Raw genomic sequence first — 18153 nt, 5'->3', positions numbered from 1 at the left:
ACTGCCCTTTCAGATGGGCTTTCAGCAGGGATCACACATCCTCCGGAGAGAGGACTGGGAAGTGTGGGGAGTCTGACCGTCAGGTGCTGCCTCACTGGGGGCCGAGGCAGTCCCTTCAGACTGACAGGATACAGATGGGAACGTGACCGGACTGGTCGAGAGACGACCTTGGGCATGTCTGATCTTGTCATGACATGCCCTGGGCATGTCTGTGCTTGTCAAGGTAAAGGCTCTAACCTGCCCGGGCTTGTTTTTCGGGAGAGGGGGGCTGGGAAGTGGGTGTGGGGTGGTGGTGATTTCAAGGAGGGGGTAGACATCCATCAAACTGCCCTTGACAGTTTCCTGGGCATGCAGGTGGGTGTGGGGTGGAAGCAGGTTCAAGCAGGGGGCAGACATCCATCAAAATGCCCTTGACAGTTTCCTGAACCAATCAGGTGCCAGGGGCAGGTTCAAGGTGGAGTCTGGGCAGGGACTAGGTGCTCTTTACTTATCCATCGCCAGGGGGAGGTGCCAAAGGGGCGGGGCTAGGTCATGTGAGGGGCTGGGACTTTCCGGAGTGACGTCATCAGGGGATGAAGGGACGGGACTTCCTGCATTGCGTCATCGGGGCAGGGCATATGGGGCGGGACTTCCGGTGTGACGTCATAGGGGCGGGGCCATTAAAGGTAAATTAAACATTTTGATTGACAGTTTGACAGAATGTCCCTGCCTATAACTACTCTCCTAGAATGCGATGAAATTCCTACTCCAGAAGCTGCTTGCAACCACCATCACCTCAAGGCAATAACCTATGAAATAACACATCAGGATACAGAAGCAGCAATTCTACTGTTGCTGGGACGGGTACAAAAAATATAAATAAATAAATATAAACAGATCAATGGGCCTCATGATGCAGCATATGCCCAGAAGTTGGTCTTGGGCTGGATAATAGTTAGTGATGTGTGCCTGGGTGGTACACACAGGCCTTCAGAGGTCACTAGCATGAAACCTTAAATCTTGGAGAATGGCAGATCAAGTCACTTTTGCCTATGTGAGAGCCATATGATGGTCAAAGAGAGGTTCCTTCTGGGCAGCACCAGCTCTTCTGCCGCTTTCCTAGTGAAGGTCATCTGACCACAACAATTGGTGAAAGATTTGGGCAATCGGTGCTCTACAAAACAAAAAGTGATCACAAACATGCACCTTCTATGGAAGATCTTTTATTTCTCAGAAGTATGGAGAATGAATTCTTTAAAGACTCTCGCAACAGCTGGGTGGCCCCACTTTCTTTTGGCAAACCATGGAGGCAACTACCTAATAATTGTGTATATGCTATGAATCGGTTTAGATCTCTAAGCCACAGCCTTGAGAAACATCCAGAGATGAAAGCTCATTTTCTGGAATTCATGAAAAAGATGTTGGACAGCTGTCATGCAGAGCTTGTGCTTCCAGTTCAAGATGGTAAGGAGTACTGGTATTTGCCTTTCTTTGGAGTGTACCACACGCAAAATCCCACCCAAATACGTGTGCTTTTTAATTCTAGTGCTCGGTTTGAAGGGGTTTCCCTTACCAATGTGCTGCTGTCTGGGTTGGACTTGAATAATATAGCCTGTTGGGTATCCTTATAAGATTTAGGAAGAACCCTGTTGTAGTTACTGCTGACATCCAGCAAATGTTTCATTGTTTTCTAGTGCAAGAAAATTGCAGGGATGTTTTGTGCTTCCTATTATATCAGGACAGTGATTTGAACATAAGGGTTGTTGACCAATGAATGAGGGTGCATGTTTTTGGTAATAGTCTCTCACCTGCTGTGGCCATTTATGGTCTGAGGCGAGTTTCACAAGAGGGAGAAAAATAATATGGCAGTGATGTGTACCGTTTTATTCATGGATAATGCTGTAATGTCCGTCCCCACTGTGTTGGAAGCAATTGATCTTCTTGACCCACCCGATCAGCGAAGTGTTGGCATGAGGTGGAATATTATGTGATTCATTTTTACATTTTACGCACCTGAAATTCAGAGACCATATACTCGAAGAGGAGTATGCTCAATGGTCAATAGTCTTTTTGATCCGCTGGGTTTCCTGGCACAAGTGATGATCCGGGAACACTTACTTCTCAGAGAACTCTCAAGACATAGCAATGATTGGGACGCCAACCTTCCAGAGAGCATACATTAACAATGGGTGCAATGGCAGAGTTCACTGTAGTGCCTCAGAGACATTTAAATACCCCATATACAGTATATTCTGCTATTTCTCCTTCTAATGTCCTGCACATTGAGCTGTGCCTTTTTTTCAGATGCCTCTGTTAACGTCATTACTACTGTGGCTTATCTCAAAGTCATAAGCCATGACAATCAAATAGCTGTGGGCTTTGTCCTCGGCAAGGCAAGACTTGCCCCCAACCTGAACTCCCAGTGCTCAGGCTGGAACTATGTGCTGTGGTGCTAGCTGTGGAAGTTGTGGAAGTTGTCAGTGAGGAAATAGATCTCCAGCTAAACTCCACAAGTTTTTACTCAGACACTAAGGTGGTTTTGGGTTATATTCACAATCAATCCAGACATTTCAGTGTCTATGTAACGAATCCTGCGGTCTTCTCAAACTAATTAGTGGCATTATGTGCCAACAGATCAAAATTTTGCTGAGCATGTTTCATGCTCCATTTCAGCCTCCAAGCTCTCTGATTCAACATGGATTACTGTACCTGCCTTCCACTACAGAAAATGCCAGAAGAACAAAATAGATTCGACCTCATCAACCCAGAAAGAGATGTAGATATCCGGCCTAAAGTGAACTCTCTGTCTACTCACGCCTCAGAGAGTCACTTAAACTAAAAATAGTGGGAATATTTCTCTAGATGGACATCACTAGTCAAGGCTGTGGCTCATCTCTGCCACATTGCTGACTGCTTTGGAAGAAAAGCATCTCAGATGGATCATTAGTAAAGGCTGAAAACTTAATCACCAGAAGTGTGCAGCATGATGTATATTTAAAAGAACTCGGATGCATTTGGGTAAAATCGTACTTTCCCTCACAAAGCTCCCTCATCAAGCTGAATCTAATCATTGACAACAGCAGCCTCCTCCGCATTGTTGGGCGCATCAATCAGTCTGGACTCAAATCAAAAGAAACTAACTCTTTCATCATCCATGGCAGCCATCATGTTGCAACTCGTCTTATGAGGTATCACCACCAAAAGGTACAACACCAGGTATTTCACTGAGGGTGCTGTCAGAGCAAGCGGCTTATGGCTAATTAGTGCCAAACAGTGCATAGGTAAAGTACCAAACCAGCGTGTGACTTGCAGGAAGCTCAGAGACAAAGTACATGAACATCAAATGTGTGATCTGCCAGCTGAAGGCTCCAAATGCATCCCCCATTCTTATATGTGAGTATAAATTTGTTCGGCCCATGGGAAGTGTCTACAAGACGCACAAGACGAGGTCATGCAAACAGTAAAAGATGGGCAGTACTCTTCACTTGTCTGTGTACTTGAGCAGTCCACATAGAAGTTGTTGAAGAAATGAGCTCTTCCAGCTTCACTAATGCATTAAGGTGTTTCTTTGCAATGCGTGGTCCAGCAAAACAATTGATCTCAGACTGTGGTACCAATTTTATGGGTACCTGCAGAGAATTAGGAAAGGAAGCTCCAAAGAAAGACAAGGTGCAGGAGTACCTACAAGATTAAGGATGCACTTGGGTTTTCAACCCTCCTCATTCATCGCATATGGAGGGAGTGTAAGAATGCACGATCAGAGTGGTACGACACATATTAGACTCCATTCCATTGCAGTCTGGTCATGCACGACTTACTCATTAAGTGTTAACGACACTAATGTCAAAGCCATAATTAATGCACATCCCCTGGTTCCTGTTTCCAATGATCCTGAACATCCTAACTCCTTGCTGCTCACCCAAAAAATAGGCACACCTTTTCTGTCTCAGAGTAACTTTGGCACAGGTGAGATGTTGAGACACCAATGGAAGCGTGTCCAATACCTCGCTGAGGAATTATGGCGCAGGTGGAGAACAGAGTACCTCAGCACTCTGCATACATGACAGAAATGGCATAATAAAATGTCCTGACATTAAAGAAGATGATGCTGTCCTCCTGAAGGAGAAGCAAGTCAAAAGGATAAAAAGGCATATGGGAATAATAATGAAGGCTGTACCCAGGAAAGATGGATTCACTTTTTTAGGGCTAATTTTATTTTTGTTTCTTTTCTCCCAGGGCTGAACATTTTTCCAAAAACTGACTTTTTTAAAAAGGAATGGTTTAACACATTAACTCAACAAAAATATTTATTTTTGGCAAATGTTACTGTCTTGCATGTTGTATGTGTCTGCATACTATATGATTTCACATACTATGATTTCACATACATATCACATACATGTTACATAGCAAAGTCCTGCAAAGTATGATATCACTCAAAGCAGCCAATTTCATGCATTGCCACATTCCACTGCTTACAGTATAAGTTGCACTGGTGCCTCCTTTTCAATTATCTGTTGCTGCACACAGCACAGTCAGGTTTGTATTTTTTGTCCTCATATGTTGCAGGAAAGTGGTGCTCAGTCAATCTGTCTGGCACTGCTCTTTGTGATGGCCTTTCCACCCACATGAAAACCTTATTGTCACCACTTTCATCATCAGCCTGTCTGGCTTCAGCTGTGAAGGCATGTGTCTCCTGTTCACCTTCACTGTGCCACAAGCTCCAATTCTCCTGCTCTGTCGCTCCATGAACAATTCTGGTGATGCATAAAAATTATCCATGTACAGAACTTGACCCAAATGTTCATAGCCCTGAAGCAGCTCCAGCACAACCTGACTTGTCAAGGGACAGTTTTCTCTTTGAAAGGAATACTTTCTTGTATATGTAATTACTTTCAGGCAGAAACCAATGTTTGCTTCTGCCAGTACAAAATCCTTTATGCCATACTTTGTGGGCTTGTCTGGCATATACTGGTGGAAAAAAGGCGGCCCTTGTATTTTATCATTGATTCATCCACAGACAAATCATGGCCAGGCTGATAAAACTGTTTAAATGTTGGTTCCACAATGTCAAGCAGGGGCTGAACTTTATACATGGTGTTATAGCCTGGCTCAACCCTTCGGATTTGCTTCTTGTTATCACAGAAGTGAATAAAACTTTGCAGGAGCACGTACCTATCACGTGGCATAACCTGTCCGAAGCCAACAGGGGTCAAAGCACGTTTGGATCAATGCTCCCTGAAGTTATATCACCAATCTAGTCCCATCTCTATTTGTAATGCCACAAAGCCCTTCACCTTGTCTTTGGTTGTGGGTTTCCACTTTGAAAAATGAGAATGCAGTGCAAGCTCAGCCAGTGATTCAAAAAATTGCTCTGTATACCTGTTTGTCTCGTCTGACAGTAGCTGAAAGATAGCCTCACGAAAGAACAGCCTGAAGTAGTCCAGTGGCTGGTAATATGTTGTGTCCAACAGCAAGCCATGCTGTCTTGTGAAGTCTGGTAGCCAGTTTGGCTCCCACGGATCAATGTCTGGGTATACCTGCCACACAAACCATGCCGTGGGTGCATTGGCTGTGCAAATGCGCTCAGCTGGCAGCCGATCAGCTGGGGCGGCATCGGCTGGTGTCCGATCAGCTGATGCCAGTTCCTCACTCTCTTGCTCAATTTCCTGATCACTCTCAACAAAATCAGATTCTGAAAAATTAGAGTCAGAGTCAGCGATAATGCACAAAACATCGTCTGCTGAGTATTTTGTTTTCTGCACTCGCTTTGCTACCTCGTGAGATGTTGATGCCATCTTGCCTTTGTTTACATTTCGTAACTCACGCACACGCAAGGATTAGATGCCAAGTCAATGAGTCTAACATTCCTCCAAGCAGAGAGGGAATGCCTTTAACGTAACAGTGAGTATTGTCGTCATTAACAGATGATTGTCGCCCTTTATCCCAGGATGTTGACTTTTGTCGACATCCGCCCACATTATCTCCTGTCGATAAAAGTCGACATCCACCCTAAAAAAGTTAATAAGGAAGGTTGAGATAAAGGTGGTTCAGCAAGGAGTAACAAAAAATCATTCACAGACCTATTTCAAAACTGTTTTTTCTTTTATCACCAGATTAACAATAGAATTCCTGAAACCTATGAAAAACCTTGTGATCCTGGGGTCACCTAAAATTCCTTTGCACCGCTCCATTAGTGTCTTTTGTTTTGTAAATGTATCGATCAGCACAAGCAGCAAGCAGACTGCTATCCCATTCCCCCACCGCCACAGCTAAACTCGGTTGGGGGGAGTTCTCCCAGCTCAAGTCTTGTTTATCTGGGTGTGAGGTGCATGGAATTGTATAGGGTAAAATTATATTGTTATTTGGAACACATGCATTTCATTTGTGTTCCATGTCTACAACGATCTATGTAAATGTAGGATGACAGGATATGTGAGAAATGCAAGAAATGTTGAACAAATACCTAAAACACAAGCTTTTTTTTATGTTATAGTACTAATGACAACATTTTGACATGAAGTGTATAATGTGTGGAGACTGAAGTCCAAATTTCAAATAAACAGTTTCACAAAAGATACACATAACAAAACAAGTACATTTTTATTGAAGAATATAACCGAAGAAAAAGAAATGTTAGGGTACAACACTGACACGACCGCTTGGGTAGTGCAATGGTAAGAACTCATAATCAAGCGGTCACCGGTTTGATTCCGCCCGCTTCCCAGAATTAACATTTTGAGTAGTAAGCTGCTCTTATTGTTACTATTATACAATAAAAACATACAATTGATTTGAGTCTGTAACAGTCAGTGTAAATTTATGGTATCTGGAAAGATTAGCTTTTTTTTTTTTTATTCAGTTTTATTCTCTCAGACATGTTCACGCCCACCCCCAAACCTAACACTGCTGTTTACAAATAAAGATGTGCTACAACAGAGGTGAACTCAGATGGGGATGAGGGTTCTACATCGGAGAAAGACAACAGAAGCCGTCCCCGCAAGAAACATCCACTCACACATAAGAACAATGCACCTGCACCATGTGTAAAGGTGAAAGATGTCACCGTTTGGATGAAATAACAGGTTGGCCATTACCCTGCTACACGCATGTACTTCAATGAAGCAGCAGGGCTTACAGAGCTTGAACGCCACATCAAATGTTGTTTACCAAAATTTATTTACTTATCTTCCTATAGCGTAAAGTCGCAAGTAGACTGCAGAGCTTCTTCTGTTTGATCAACATGGGCATGCTGACAAAGGTTCTTTATTGAGAAAAAGATTACTTACGTAAAGTGCGATGGCAGCTTCCACCTGGAGCTATACAGACATTAGTATGCAGGTGACTTTCCATGCTACTGTTTAGATCTGACAGTGTATGTGCCCAAAAAGAGACATCTGACCTCATTCTCGTACCATTCCTTGCATACTGAAGTGTATCTGAAGTGTACGTGTATCTTTTGTGAAAGTATTATTTGATATTTGGACTTCAGTCTTCACACATTATACACTTAATGTCAAAATTTTGTTGTTAGTACTATAACATGAAAAAAGTTTGTTTTAGGTTTGTGTTCAACATTTCTTGCATTTCCTGTCATCCTACATTTACCAAGATCGTTGTAGACACAGAACACACATGAAATGCATGTGTTCGAAATAAGGATATATTATTTACCCTATACAATTCCATGCACCTCACACCCAGATAAACAATACTTGAGCTGGGAGAAGTTTTTGACCAGGTTGATCTGTGGCGGTGAGGGTGATGGGATAGCAAGCTGCTTGCTGCTTGTGCTGATCAACACATTTACAAAACAAAAGACACTAATGGAGAGGTGGCCCAGGATTACAAGCTTTTTCGTAGGCTTCAGAGATTCTAGTGTTAACAGTTTTTGGTATGAATCACAAGAAATTAAAATGTAAAACATTAAGATTCTGTGTGATGGAGTGATTAAGTATTTTAATTTTAGGTCCAAGATAAAATAAAAATCACAAAGTTGGCCAACAAATTAGTATAGCAAAGAACTACACAAAACATGAGTTTTTTCGTAAGGTTCGGGGTTTCTAGTGTTAAAGTGTCTGGCTCAGGATCATTGGTGGTATCTTAAACATACCAGGCGGGGAGTGTTCTGGCACTACCAGTTAAGTTCTAACTATTTAGCAAACTTTTGTAACCTTAACATAAATATCCTAATGCTGCTGCTGCTGCTGCTGCAGGAAACAGCAAGTAAGTGAGTGCAGCAGCAGTAAGCATGGTGTGTTTGTTATGTCAGTGTTTGTTCTCTCAAACAATCCTTCACCATCCTGCTTAGTTAACCCTTGTGATGACATTTTCTGTAAGTTATCTTTTTTTCTAGTTTTATAGCTTTTGTTTAAGTAACTTTGGTCAGTTAATGTCAAAGTAAATGTTATATTTCAACACATAAATTTACTGAGCTTTCAGCTGTTAAGCTCTTAGTTATAAATGCTGCTGTATTTACTTTATGTTACTTATACAAGTACTTATTAATGTTTGTTTGCGTTTGTATTTACAGTTTCACACCATTTGTGTAATTAAACATTCTCAACATCACTTTGTGGTTCCTGAAATAATTGTATGAGGGTTTTTAGCTTGCTGGATAATTGAACAGGAGATTCAGTGAGGCCAGTACACATACGCCTGCACAATAGACATTAGACAATTGGAATAAGCTGCCAAGTAGTGTGGTAGACAGTAAGACGTTAGGGACTTTCAAAACTCGACTTGATGTTTTTTTGGAAGAAATAAGTGGATAGGACTGAACTTTGTTGGGCTGAATGGCCTGTTCTCATCTAGAGTGTTCTAATGTTCTAATACATCGATGCCCTTCCGGTTCAGATGTAATCCATCACAGTGGAACAGGTCCCATCTGTTCCAAAAGTAGTCCCAATGCCCCATACACGTATACTCTTCTACCCTGCACCAAGCTTTGAGCCACGCGTTAAGCCTTTTAATCTACTCAATCTTAGACTGGCTCGTGGCATAGGCAGAACTTCAGAGATACCTGCCTTGTCAGTTCTGCTCCTCAGTCTGGCACCTAACTGTTTGAATTTGGTTCACAGAACTGACTAATCAATGACAACTGGATCCACCCCGCTCTGGCCAAGAACCTATCCACTCTTTCAGGGAGGTCATCCACCTGTGCACCTGGAAGGCAACACACTGTGCAAGACTCTGTCTCTGGAGCAAACCTGTGCTTCAATCCCCTTTATGAAAGAGTCCCCAACTACCACAACCTCTCTCTTTCTGAGAAATGGTTTTGAGATAGCCCATTGGGGCTCCACCGTCCAGCTCAACACGAACTTCATAACGGTTTGACTCTTCTAATTCTGGGGTTGATGCCCTGGACAGTGTGCACCCTTTACCTTACGCCTTGTGACCATGACCCAGTTATTCCTACCTGTCTGGTCTGCTTGGGGGTGCACACTATCTCTCTAAAGGACACCTGGGCCAGGTCCACCAATTCTGTACTACAATGCAGGCCAGCCAACTCTTCCTCCAGTTCATCGTCTCTGAGCTTGAGGTGCTGGATCAGCTGGCATCTCCTGCAGATGTAACCTTCATAGACAATGGGCTCCCCCAAACCACCATCTAAAAAGTCCAACATCCAACAGGACTTGAATTGCACTAGCATCATTATTAAAATTTGATTTAGGATTAGTAAAATTGGCTTTAATTTTTTTTTCCTAAAATTAAATTATTTAACTTAAATGGTACCATTTAGAACTTTTACAGCTATTTTACACCTTCTGTCCCCTTATGCTCCTGCACTGTTCTCCTTCTCAGCTGCCTGCTGTTTTTCCTTCTGAGGTTAACTTTAATTTTTTCTGCCTGTTCTCCTAACTTTATGTTCCTTTTATTCCTTACTTATAATCTCTCCACTCGCACTGTTTGTACCATCCCATATTAATGAACCCTTACGCTATTGCACGCTTAAATGTTCTACCTCTGGGCCGTTAAGAACAGTTCAATCTAAATTAAATAAATAAATAAAGCTTTACTACCTTATCTATTCCTACAGCCCCTTGTGCCTGATCAGCATCTTACCTGCGCACTGCTGAACCTTCCCCTTTACTGCTTTGAAGTCAGCCTCTGCCTTTTTTTCTTTTAAACTAACGACTACACAGTTATTTGCTTACAAATGCCGGTATCAGTTACTACTGCTTTCTACCCTGTCTCTTCGATGCTAGTTCAAATACAGATAACAAGAACAAGTACACGTACAAGTACAAGTGACTTGTCCAAATGCACCCTACTACTTTTGCTCTTGTGTGGGATAAAAAAAAAAAAACCCTTCTAATGGTAAAAACGCTTTAAAAATTCCAACACGGTTACTTCGCGGCAACTAAAACCCAAGTTTTTAAGAGCAAAACGTATCTTTTAATGAACCACCACAGAAAACACCAAAAACTCTCATCAGCCTCTCGTGTTTGCAAAGTTCACGATAGCACGTCTCTAGCACACCCTCAATCACTCAATCCAGGAACCAGGAAAAAAGAGAGAGAGAGAGGTTAGGAGCATGCGCTGATACAGTGCATTGCTGTACCCACCACATGACAAACCAACTCAGGATTCCAGATTAGGACCTGAGTGCAGCCATGCAACAGGTGACACCTCAGCATCACACTAGTTCAGATGGAGTGGAACCAATGTGAGGTTTCTTTATGGTGGCTGGAGTGCCAATTCTGCCACCAACCCCCAGGTTTTCCCTGTAGGTTGTAGGGCCTACATGCAGGGCTGGATGCAGATTAATGTAATACCCAAGACGGCAATTGCACATTAAGGGTCTTACTCAAAAGCCCAACAGAGTAGAGTCTCCTTTGGTATTTACGGGATTCTAATTAACAACCTTCCGATTGCCAGCACAAATCCTTAGCCTCAGAGCCTCGACTCTGCCCATGATTTCATGAATAATATAGAAATTATCTGAGGATGAAATTTTGTTTAAAGATGAATGTATATATATCCCCAAAAGTGTAAATTGAATGAATAAAGGAATGGTGGTAACAATATTATGGGGCATTTAGAATTAAGTGTGAACTTAACTGATTTATTTCAATCATTCTTATATCCAGCAATTCCTGCAGAATGGACAAGAGTCGGGTGGAAGATAGGACAAGGTCTGGAGAAGGCAGGAGGTGGCCTGAAGAAACAAGAAGAGAGAAAGCATTGTGTTGGCCTGGACTGAGGGGTATTGGGGCTGGTGAGCATGGACTTTTGTAAAATAGAGATGAAAAATAAACGTGTATTGGGAAACTTGAGTGTGTCAGCCTGTCTGTGTCCGGGGCAATGTTCACACTATCTATCTATCTATCTATCTATCTATCTATCTATCTATCTATCTATCTATCTATCTATCTATCTATCTATCTATCTATCTATCTATCTATCTATCTATCTATCTATCTATCTATCTATCTATCTATCTATCTATCTATCTATCTATCTATCTATCTATCTATCTATGTTGTGATAGGGAAAAGGTGAAACATTAATGGATTTGTAAGTACAACGGCTGATGGAGAGAAATAAAGTGTTCATCTTGATAAAAAAGCCTTCAAACTCCATGTTAGGTAGAACTGACCATAGTTAGTTCCAATTTAGCCGGTCAAAAGCTTTGTTGTCCTCTAAAGACAAAAGCATGGGAGATCCTAAATTAAGTACAGAAACATTAACATGAAGCAATCTGCATAAAATGTCTGAGGACATGTAAGATTTTATGAGGCTAGTCTGGGTGTACCAACTCATGAATTCCTTTCCAAGAAAAAATAGCTATAATTGTATCCAGTAACCCATCTGAATTGGTAAAGGAGAGGAGTCGATAATTCTGACATAATGTTGCATCCTTTGTATGTTTATGCAGTAAAGTAAGGTTCAAGCTAGAACAGAACTGTGAGTAATTAATAGATGATTAAGAGATAGATGTTGCCCTTATTCTTGACAGAGAGTGTGCTAAGTGTAACTCCCTAAGAGAAAATGGCTCATCAAGTAAGGAATGTTGTTGTTCTGAGATAAAGGAGAAATGAAGGTTAGATTAAAAAAAAAAATTCTTCATAGGTCTAAATTCACAGTGAGAATAACAATTGAGAGTAGTCTCCTTGACAGAATATATTATGTATGTCCAGGAAAGAAGGGGGCTTTATATCAGTGATATTCTGAGCTGACTTCACTGACCTCTATAGTGCTTTACAGTATTTTTCCATTGTTCTTTTGTTGTCTTTTTAAAATAGAAATTAACATTAGTTCTGCATTGACATGCTGAAACTAAGTAAACTAAAAGAGGGCTGCTCTTTCAACAGGCCATTTTGGACTGCAATGACAGCAGTTTGGTTTTTAGGTGTTGAACAAATGTTTTTTCTTATTATTATTTTACCAGGTCTACTACTTCTACCCTTAATTTGTGCATTCTTCATATTTGTATTTATGCTTAACAGTTTGAGAAACTAGGGCCTGTCATTTAAAAGCAAATTAAGATACCATGTCTCACCTGGTCTATAAAACCTCCTGCTACAGACAAGAAAGGAGCTGGATACGTAGCAAAGATCCCTGCTGTGGCTTTGGGTCCAGTCACCGTGAAGTTTCCACCACAGTAGTCTTGTAAGGCATCTGAATACAGAAGGACAGAGAGACAAAGTGAAAATAGACACAACCACCTCATTATTTCTGTCACTTCTAATTGCTAACAATAAAAGTCACTACTCTCACAAACAGGGGAATTTTTGAGAACTAAATCTACAGAGGCTGATTATTTTGAACTTATTAAGGTAAAAGGATGTCCCATTTTATAAGAAATTAGCCATATTAATGTGAGCAGTATACTGTTTTACTTTTTCAAATGAAAATATTTTAATCTCGAGATTTGGTTGATCTAGAGTGTACATGTCCTTTATACATGGCAGAGAAACCTCACAACAATTATGTTTATGAATGCTTAGCCCAGACCATCCTGTATAGTACCCACTTTATAATTGCCAACACGAGGATTTAGAAGATGTTTCCCTTTCTGCATTTAGTACTTTCACTACAGTGTCCTATAATGGGGAAATCAACAGTACCAGACACATAAGATGACAGCCTATGGTTTGATTACTATATATATATATATATATATATATATATATATATATAAGAAATCAAGCACGCAGAGGTCTCAAAGTCAGTGGGACATCACTTCATGCTCCTGTTTTGAACATCTAAAGAAAGATTTTCAACTTTTACAGTTGGAACCAAATAAAGCTCCATTAATGATTAGATAGTAAAAAGTTGTGGGTCAAGATAAAGTTGTGGCCCAGCGGGTGTGCTGCAGAACTGGTGAAATGAAAAGTGGCTCACCAGGGACAGCATATGTGCTGTGGATATTACAAGAAATGCAGACATGATTTCTGGATTGTTGTAGAATAATGCATGCAAATCTAAAAGAAAATCAACTAAAATAAATGAAAGAAGCTACTCATTGAATTGAAATTCAGTCAACCAACATTTTTTCTTGTAACTAGTATATAAGAGCCCACACTGAATGCCCACATGACAGATTACTGTATTAAATAAATAAAATGTATTATAAATTATTATTGTTGACCATTTTGCATTTCATAACTTCACTGAATAAGAACAAGACCCCTGCCTACAGTTACTACAAGTAAAATAATTTCAAACCATAAGGATATCTATAATCATATCATTTATTATCTTAGAGTCAAATAAAAACATATATGCAAATTGTGAGCTTGACTGCAGCAACAAGTAAACACAGTTAGAGGGCAAATAATTTTACCATGTCATCTCTTGCATTTTTCTAATTATATTTTTTATTAATTTTCAGTACAGTGCAGTAAATTGCCATATGTACATTCAATTAAATAATGAAGTGAAAAATCTACGTTATTTTTCATTTCTGTTTTAGTTGGACTTTTCTAATGTTTCTTGACATGTTTACTTCAAATCAATGGTCACTGGAGATGCAACCCCTGTCTCCTGTTTATCTACTCTCTATATATAAAATCCTAAGCCTAAAAGTGCACCGATTTTATGTGACATTTTCATGTTATGTTTTTGTCACGCTTTAAATCGGGCTTATTTTAAAACCTACATATATGTTTGGTATCATTCTTTTTAGTATTTATCGAACTTTAATGTGATGTTGTTAGATTTTCAGATTCTTATTCCGTTTTTAAATTATAAACAAAAAAATATCAAGAACTCATGTCCTGCAAAACGAGAATTTGTGCCAAGAGATTGAACCACTCCCATGGCCTGAAATAAAAGGCAAAGAGTAGATGACAAAGACAGCCGCTGTACAGGCTTTTAAATGTTCGAAGTGCTACGCGAGATGCAGATCAGGCAGCATCACAGCAGCAGAAATACAGCAGATGATCGAGCAAAGAGGAGGTAAATAAAAAACTGTATTTGTTTCCCATTGTTTCACTGTTTAAAAGGGGGTTTCGGAGGAGCGATTGCATCTCCTTGGGGTGCATTCAGCCCCCCTCTTCACAACGTGAGCGGCAGAGACGGGAAGTGGTTGGCACATAGCGCAGAAAAGGGGGGGGTAAGCCCCCTAGTTCGGATATAATGGAAGAACCAAGACTAGATGGGATGTGAGACAGCATACTCAAGCACACCCCCACACTAGGACAATCTTTCATTAGACTACTTAGAATGACTCTGGTAAACCATATTCCATGGCAAAGACCTATGCAAGTACAAGAAAAACATGCAAACTCCATAAACACAGGACTGATATTTGAACCCAGGTCCCTCAGACTTATAGGTAGTGATTGTTTCCTTTGTGCCACTGTGGTATTCATACATCTATTCTAGTTTTGGGTGTTAGGGAACATATACAGACAGCAGTGACTACAACAACAACAACAACATTTATTTATATAGCACGTTTTCATACAAATGATGTAGCTCAAAGTGCTTTACAGGATGAAAAAAGAGAAAAAACACAAAATATATAAAAAAATAAAATTAGGGAAAACTAATTAACATAGAGTAAAAGTAAGACCCGATGTCCAGGGAGTACAGAAAAAACTAAACAAATCTCCGGCTGGAGAAAAAAATAAAATCTGCAGGGGTTCCTAGGCCATGAGACCGCCCAGCCCCCTCTAGGCAATATAGATACAGAAGGGAAAGTTAAGACTAATTGGCTCAGTCCTGGACAGAATGGTAGTCCTTTGCAGACAATATCCAGACCAACAGTCTCTCATACAGGGCCAGTTGAAAGTTGCCAGTAAGCCTATCTTGTGTATTTAGGATGTGGGTGTAAACTAAGGTATCATGAGAAAATCTGCAAAGGTCATAAGAAGAACATACAAAAATCTGATCTGAAAGTGACAGGGTAGAAATTTTAATCTGAAGTAGAAAATGCAGTACAATGCCACTCACAGATGATCTGATAAACAAAGCAGTACCCAAGATGAATTGGCACTTGTGATAATCATGTCTCGCAATGTTTAAGGGTTGACATTCACATTATAGTCTACAATTGATCACAGCTACAAATTGTGGCCAATAGCTTCTTTTTAATACATTTATGAGACTGATGTACTCCACTCACCAGTTTTGGTCTTCTAACCTTTTACAATCCCAAAGCAAGACAGGCCGTAAGAATTCACCCTGTACCAGCCATTACATTACCATTCAAATGCATTAATGTTTGTAGAGTACACTCTGCCAAGAGAACGTCAACACTAACCATAATAAAGCCAGAAGATGGTGACTGCAGCCAAAAAGGAGCCCAGTAATTGTCCCAGTGCATATACTGGCAGCTTCTTCCAAACCAGATTTCCTACTAGGCACATTGCAAATGTCACTGAAGTGTTCATGTGAGCACCTAAATAAAGCAGAACTAAAATCAGATCAAAAATAGAGCTGGACATTCTAAAAAAATATAGGATTAAGAGGAACATATTAATGGCATATGGAAGAGAGGTGAGTAGTATAAGCCCGGGACCTTCTGTCAAACTGTCAATCAAAATGATTAATGACCTTTAAGACCCGCCCCTATGATGTCATACCAGAAGTACTGCCCCATAAGCATCGCCCCCTATGACGCAATACCGGAAGTCCTGCCCTATCACCCCGATGATGTCACTCCAGAAAGTCCCGGCCCCTCACGTGACATAACCCCGCCCCTTTGGCACCACCCCCTGTCGGCGTATGGGTGAAGGGCACCCTGTCCCCGCCCAGACTCCACCTTGAACCCGCCCCCTCCATCTGATTGGTTCTTCTTTCTGTAAAGGGGAATTTGATGGATGTCTGACTACTCCTTGAACCCTCCCCCTCCACCTGATTGGTTCTCCTTTCTGTCAAAGGGAATTTGATGGATGTCTGACACCTCCTTGATCCCGTCCCCGGTAACTGATTGGTTCAGGAAACTGTCAAGGGCCGTTTGATGGATGTCTACCCCCTCCTTGAACTCACCACCGCCCCACACCCTCTTCCCAGCCCCCCTCTCCTGAAAAACAAGCCCTGGCAGGTAACAGCCTTTATCTCAACAAGCGCAGACATGCCCAGGGCATGTCCTGACAAGATCAGACATGTCCAAGGTCGTCCCTGGACCAGTCCGGTCACGTTCTCATCCATACCCTGTCGGCCTGAAGGGACTGCCTCGGCCCCCGGTGAGGCAGCACCTGATGGCCGGCCTCCCCGTACTTCCCAATCCTCTCTCCGGAGGACGTGTGCTCCCTGCTGAAAGCCCTTCTGTAAGTGCGGTATAAAAAAGCGATGCATTTTCTTCAGTTCTATCTATGATTTTAATATGAACACGAAATTAAAATATCTATTTCATCTTTGATTTATAACTTGCAGCTCCAGGCTTTTTTGCCCATCTCAGAGGCAGATTCTTTTGTCAGCTTGCCTCAGCAATAGACACATTGAGAGAGAAAGAAATCAGACACTCCAAGACCGGCTATGTCTGCCCCTCCTTGAAACCCACCCCTGCACCTGATTGGTTCACCAAACTGTCAAGGGCCGTTTGATGGATGTCTGCCCCCAGCTTGAACCCGCACTTGCACCTGATTAGTTCAGGAAACTGTCAAGGACCGTTTGATGGATGTCTGCCCCCTGCTTGAACCCACTCCCACCCCACACCCACCTGTATGCCCAGGAAACTGTTAAGGGCAGTTTGATGGATGTCTGCCACCTCCTTGCAGCCCCAGTCAGCTTTTAGCCAACAGCTCAGCAAATAAAGAATAGATAGATAGATAGATACTTTATTAATCCCAAGGGGAAATTCACATAATCCAGCAGCAGTATACTGATACAAAGAAACAATATTAAATTAAATAGTAATAGTAATAAAAGTAGTAAATAGTAATAAAAATGAAAAAAATTAAAATAAAATTAATGTTCGCATTTACTCCCCCGGTGGAATTGAAGAGTCACATAGTGTGGGGGAGGAACGATCTCTTCAGTCTGTCAGTGGAGCAAGACAGTGACAAAAGTCTGTCACTGAAGCTACTCCTCTGTGTGGAGATGACACTGTTAAGTGGATGCAGTGGATTCTTCATGATTGACAGGAGTTTGCTTAGTGCCCGTCGCTCTGCCACAGATGTTAAACTGTCCAACTTTACTCCTACAATAGAGCCTGCCTTCTTAACAAGTTTGTCCAGGCGTGAGGCGTCTTTCATCTTTATGCTGCCACCCCAGCACACCACTGCGTAGAAGAGGGCACTCGCCACAACCATCTGGTAGAACATCTGCAGCATCTTACTGCAGATGTTGAAGGATGCCAACCTTCTCAGAAAGTATAGTCTGCTCTGACCTTTCTTACACAGAGCATCAGTATTGGCAGTCCAGTCCAATTTGTCATCCAGCTGCACTCCCAGATATTTAAGGTCTGCACCCTCTGCACACAGTCACCTCTGATGATCACAGGGTCCATGAGGGGCCTGGGCCTCCTAAAATCCACCACCAGCTCCTTGGTCTTGCTGGTGTTAAGGTGTAAGTGGTTTGAGTCGCACCATTTAACAAAGTCTTTGATTAACTTTCTGTACTCCTCCTCCTGCCCACTCCTGATGCAGCCCACAATAGCAGTGTCATCAGCGAACTTTTGCACGTGGCAGGACTCGAGTCATATTGGAAGTCTGATGTATATAGATTGAACAGGACGGAGAAAGTACAGTCCCCTCGTGCCCCTGTATTGCTGCACAC

At 41.6% G+C, this 18153-nt stretch overlaps 1 protein-coding gene across 1 annotated transcript in view; it reads right to left on the bottom strand.

Annotated features, from left to right (window-relative positions):
- aqp7 (aquaporin 7) overlaps positions 1 to 18153 on the bottom strand; it is a 157133-nt gene that overhangs the window by 110088 nt on the left and 28892 nt on the right. The window contains exons 3-4 of the mRNA XM_039757955.1: positions 15695 to 15832; positions 12485 to 12603 (exon numbers count right to left, since the gene is read on the bottom strand). Coding sequence (XP_039613889.1) covers positions 12485 to 12603; positions 15695 to 15832 — 257 coding nt within the window. The remainder of the gene's footprint in view (positions 1 to 12484; positions 12604 to 15694; positions 15833 to 18153) is intronic.

Source organism: Polypterus senegalus, chromosome 7, assembly GCF_016835505.1.
Source record: "Polypterus senegalus isolate Bchr_013 chromosome 7, ASM1683550v1, whole genome shotgun sequence".
In the NCBI taxonomy this organism is placed as follows: Eukaryota; Metazoa; Chordata; class Cladistia; order Polypteriformes; family Polypteridae; genus Polypterus; species Polypterus senegalus.
The sequence above is the reverse complement of the archived record's forward strand: the minus strand, read 5'-3'. Positions and strand labels throughout refer to the sequence as shown.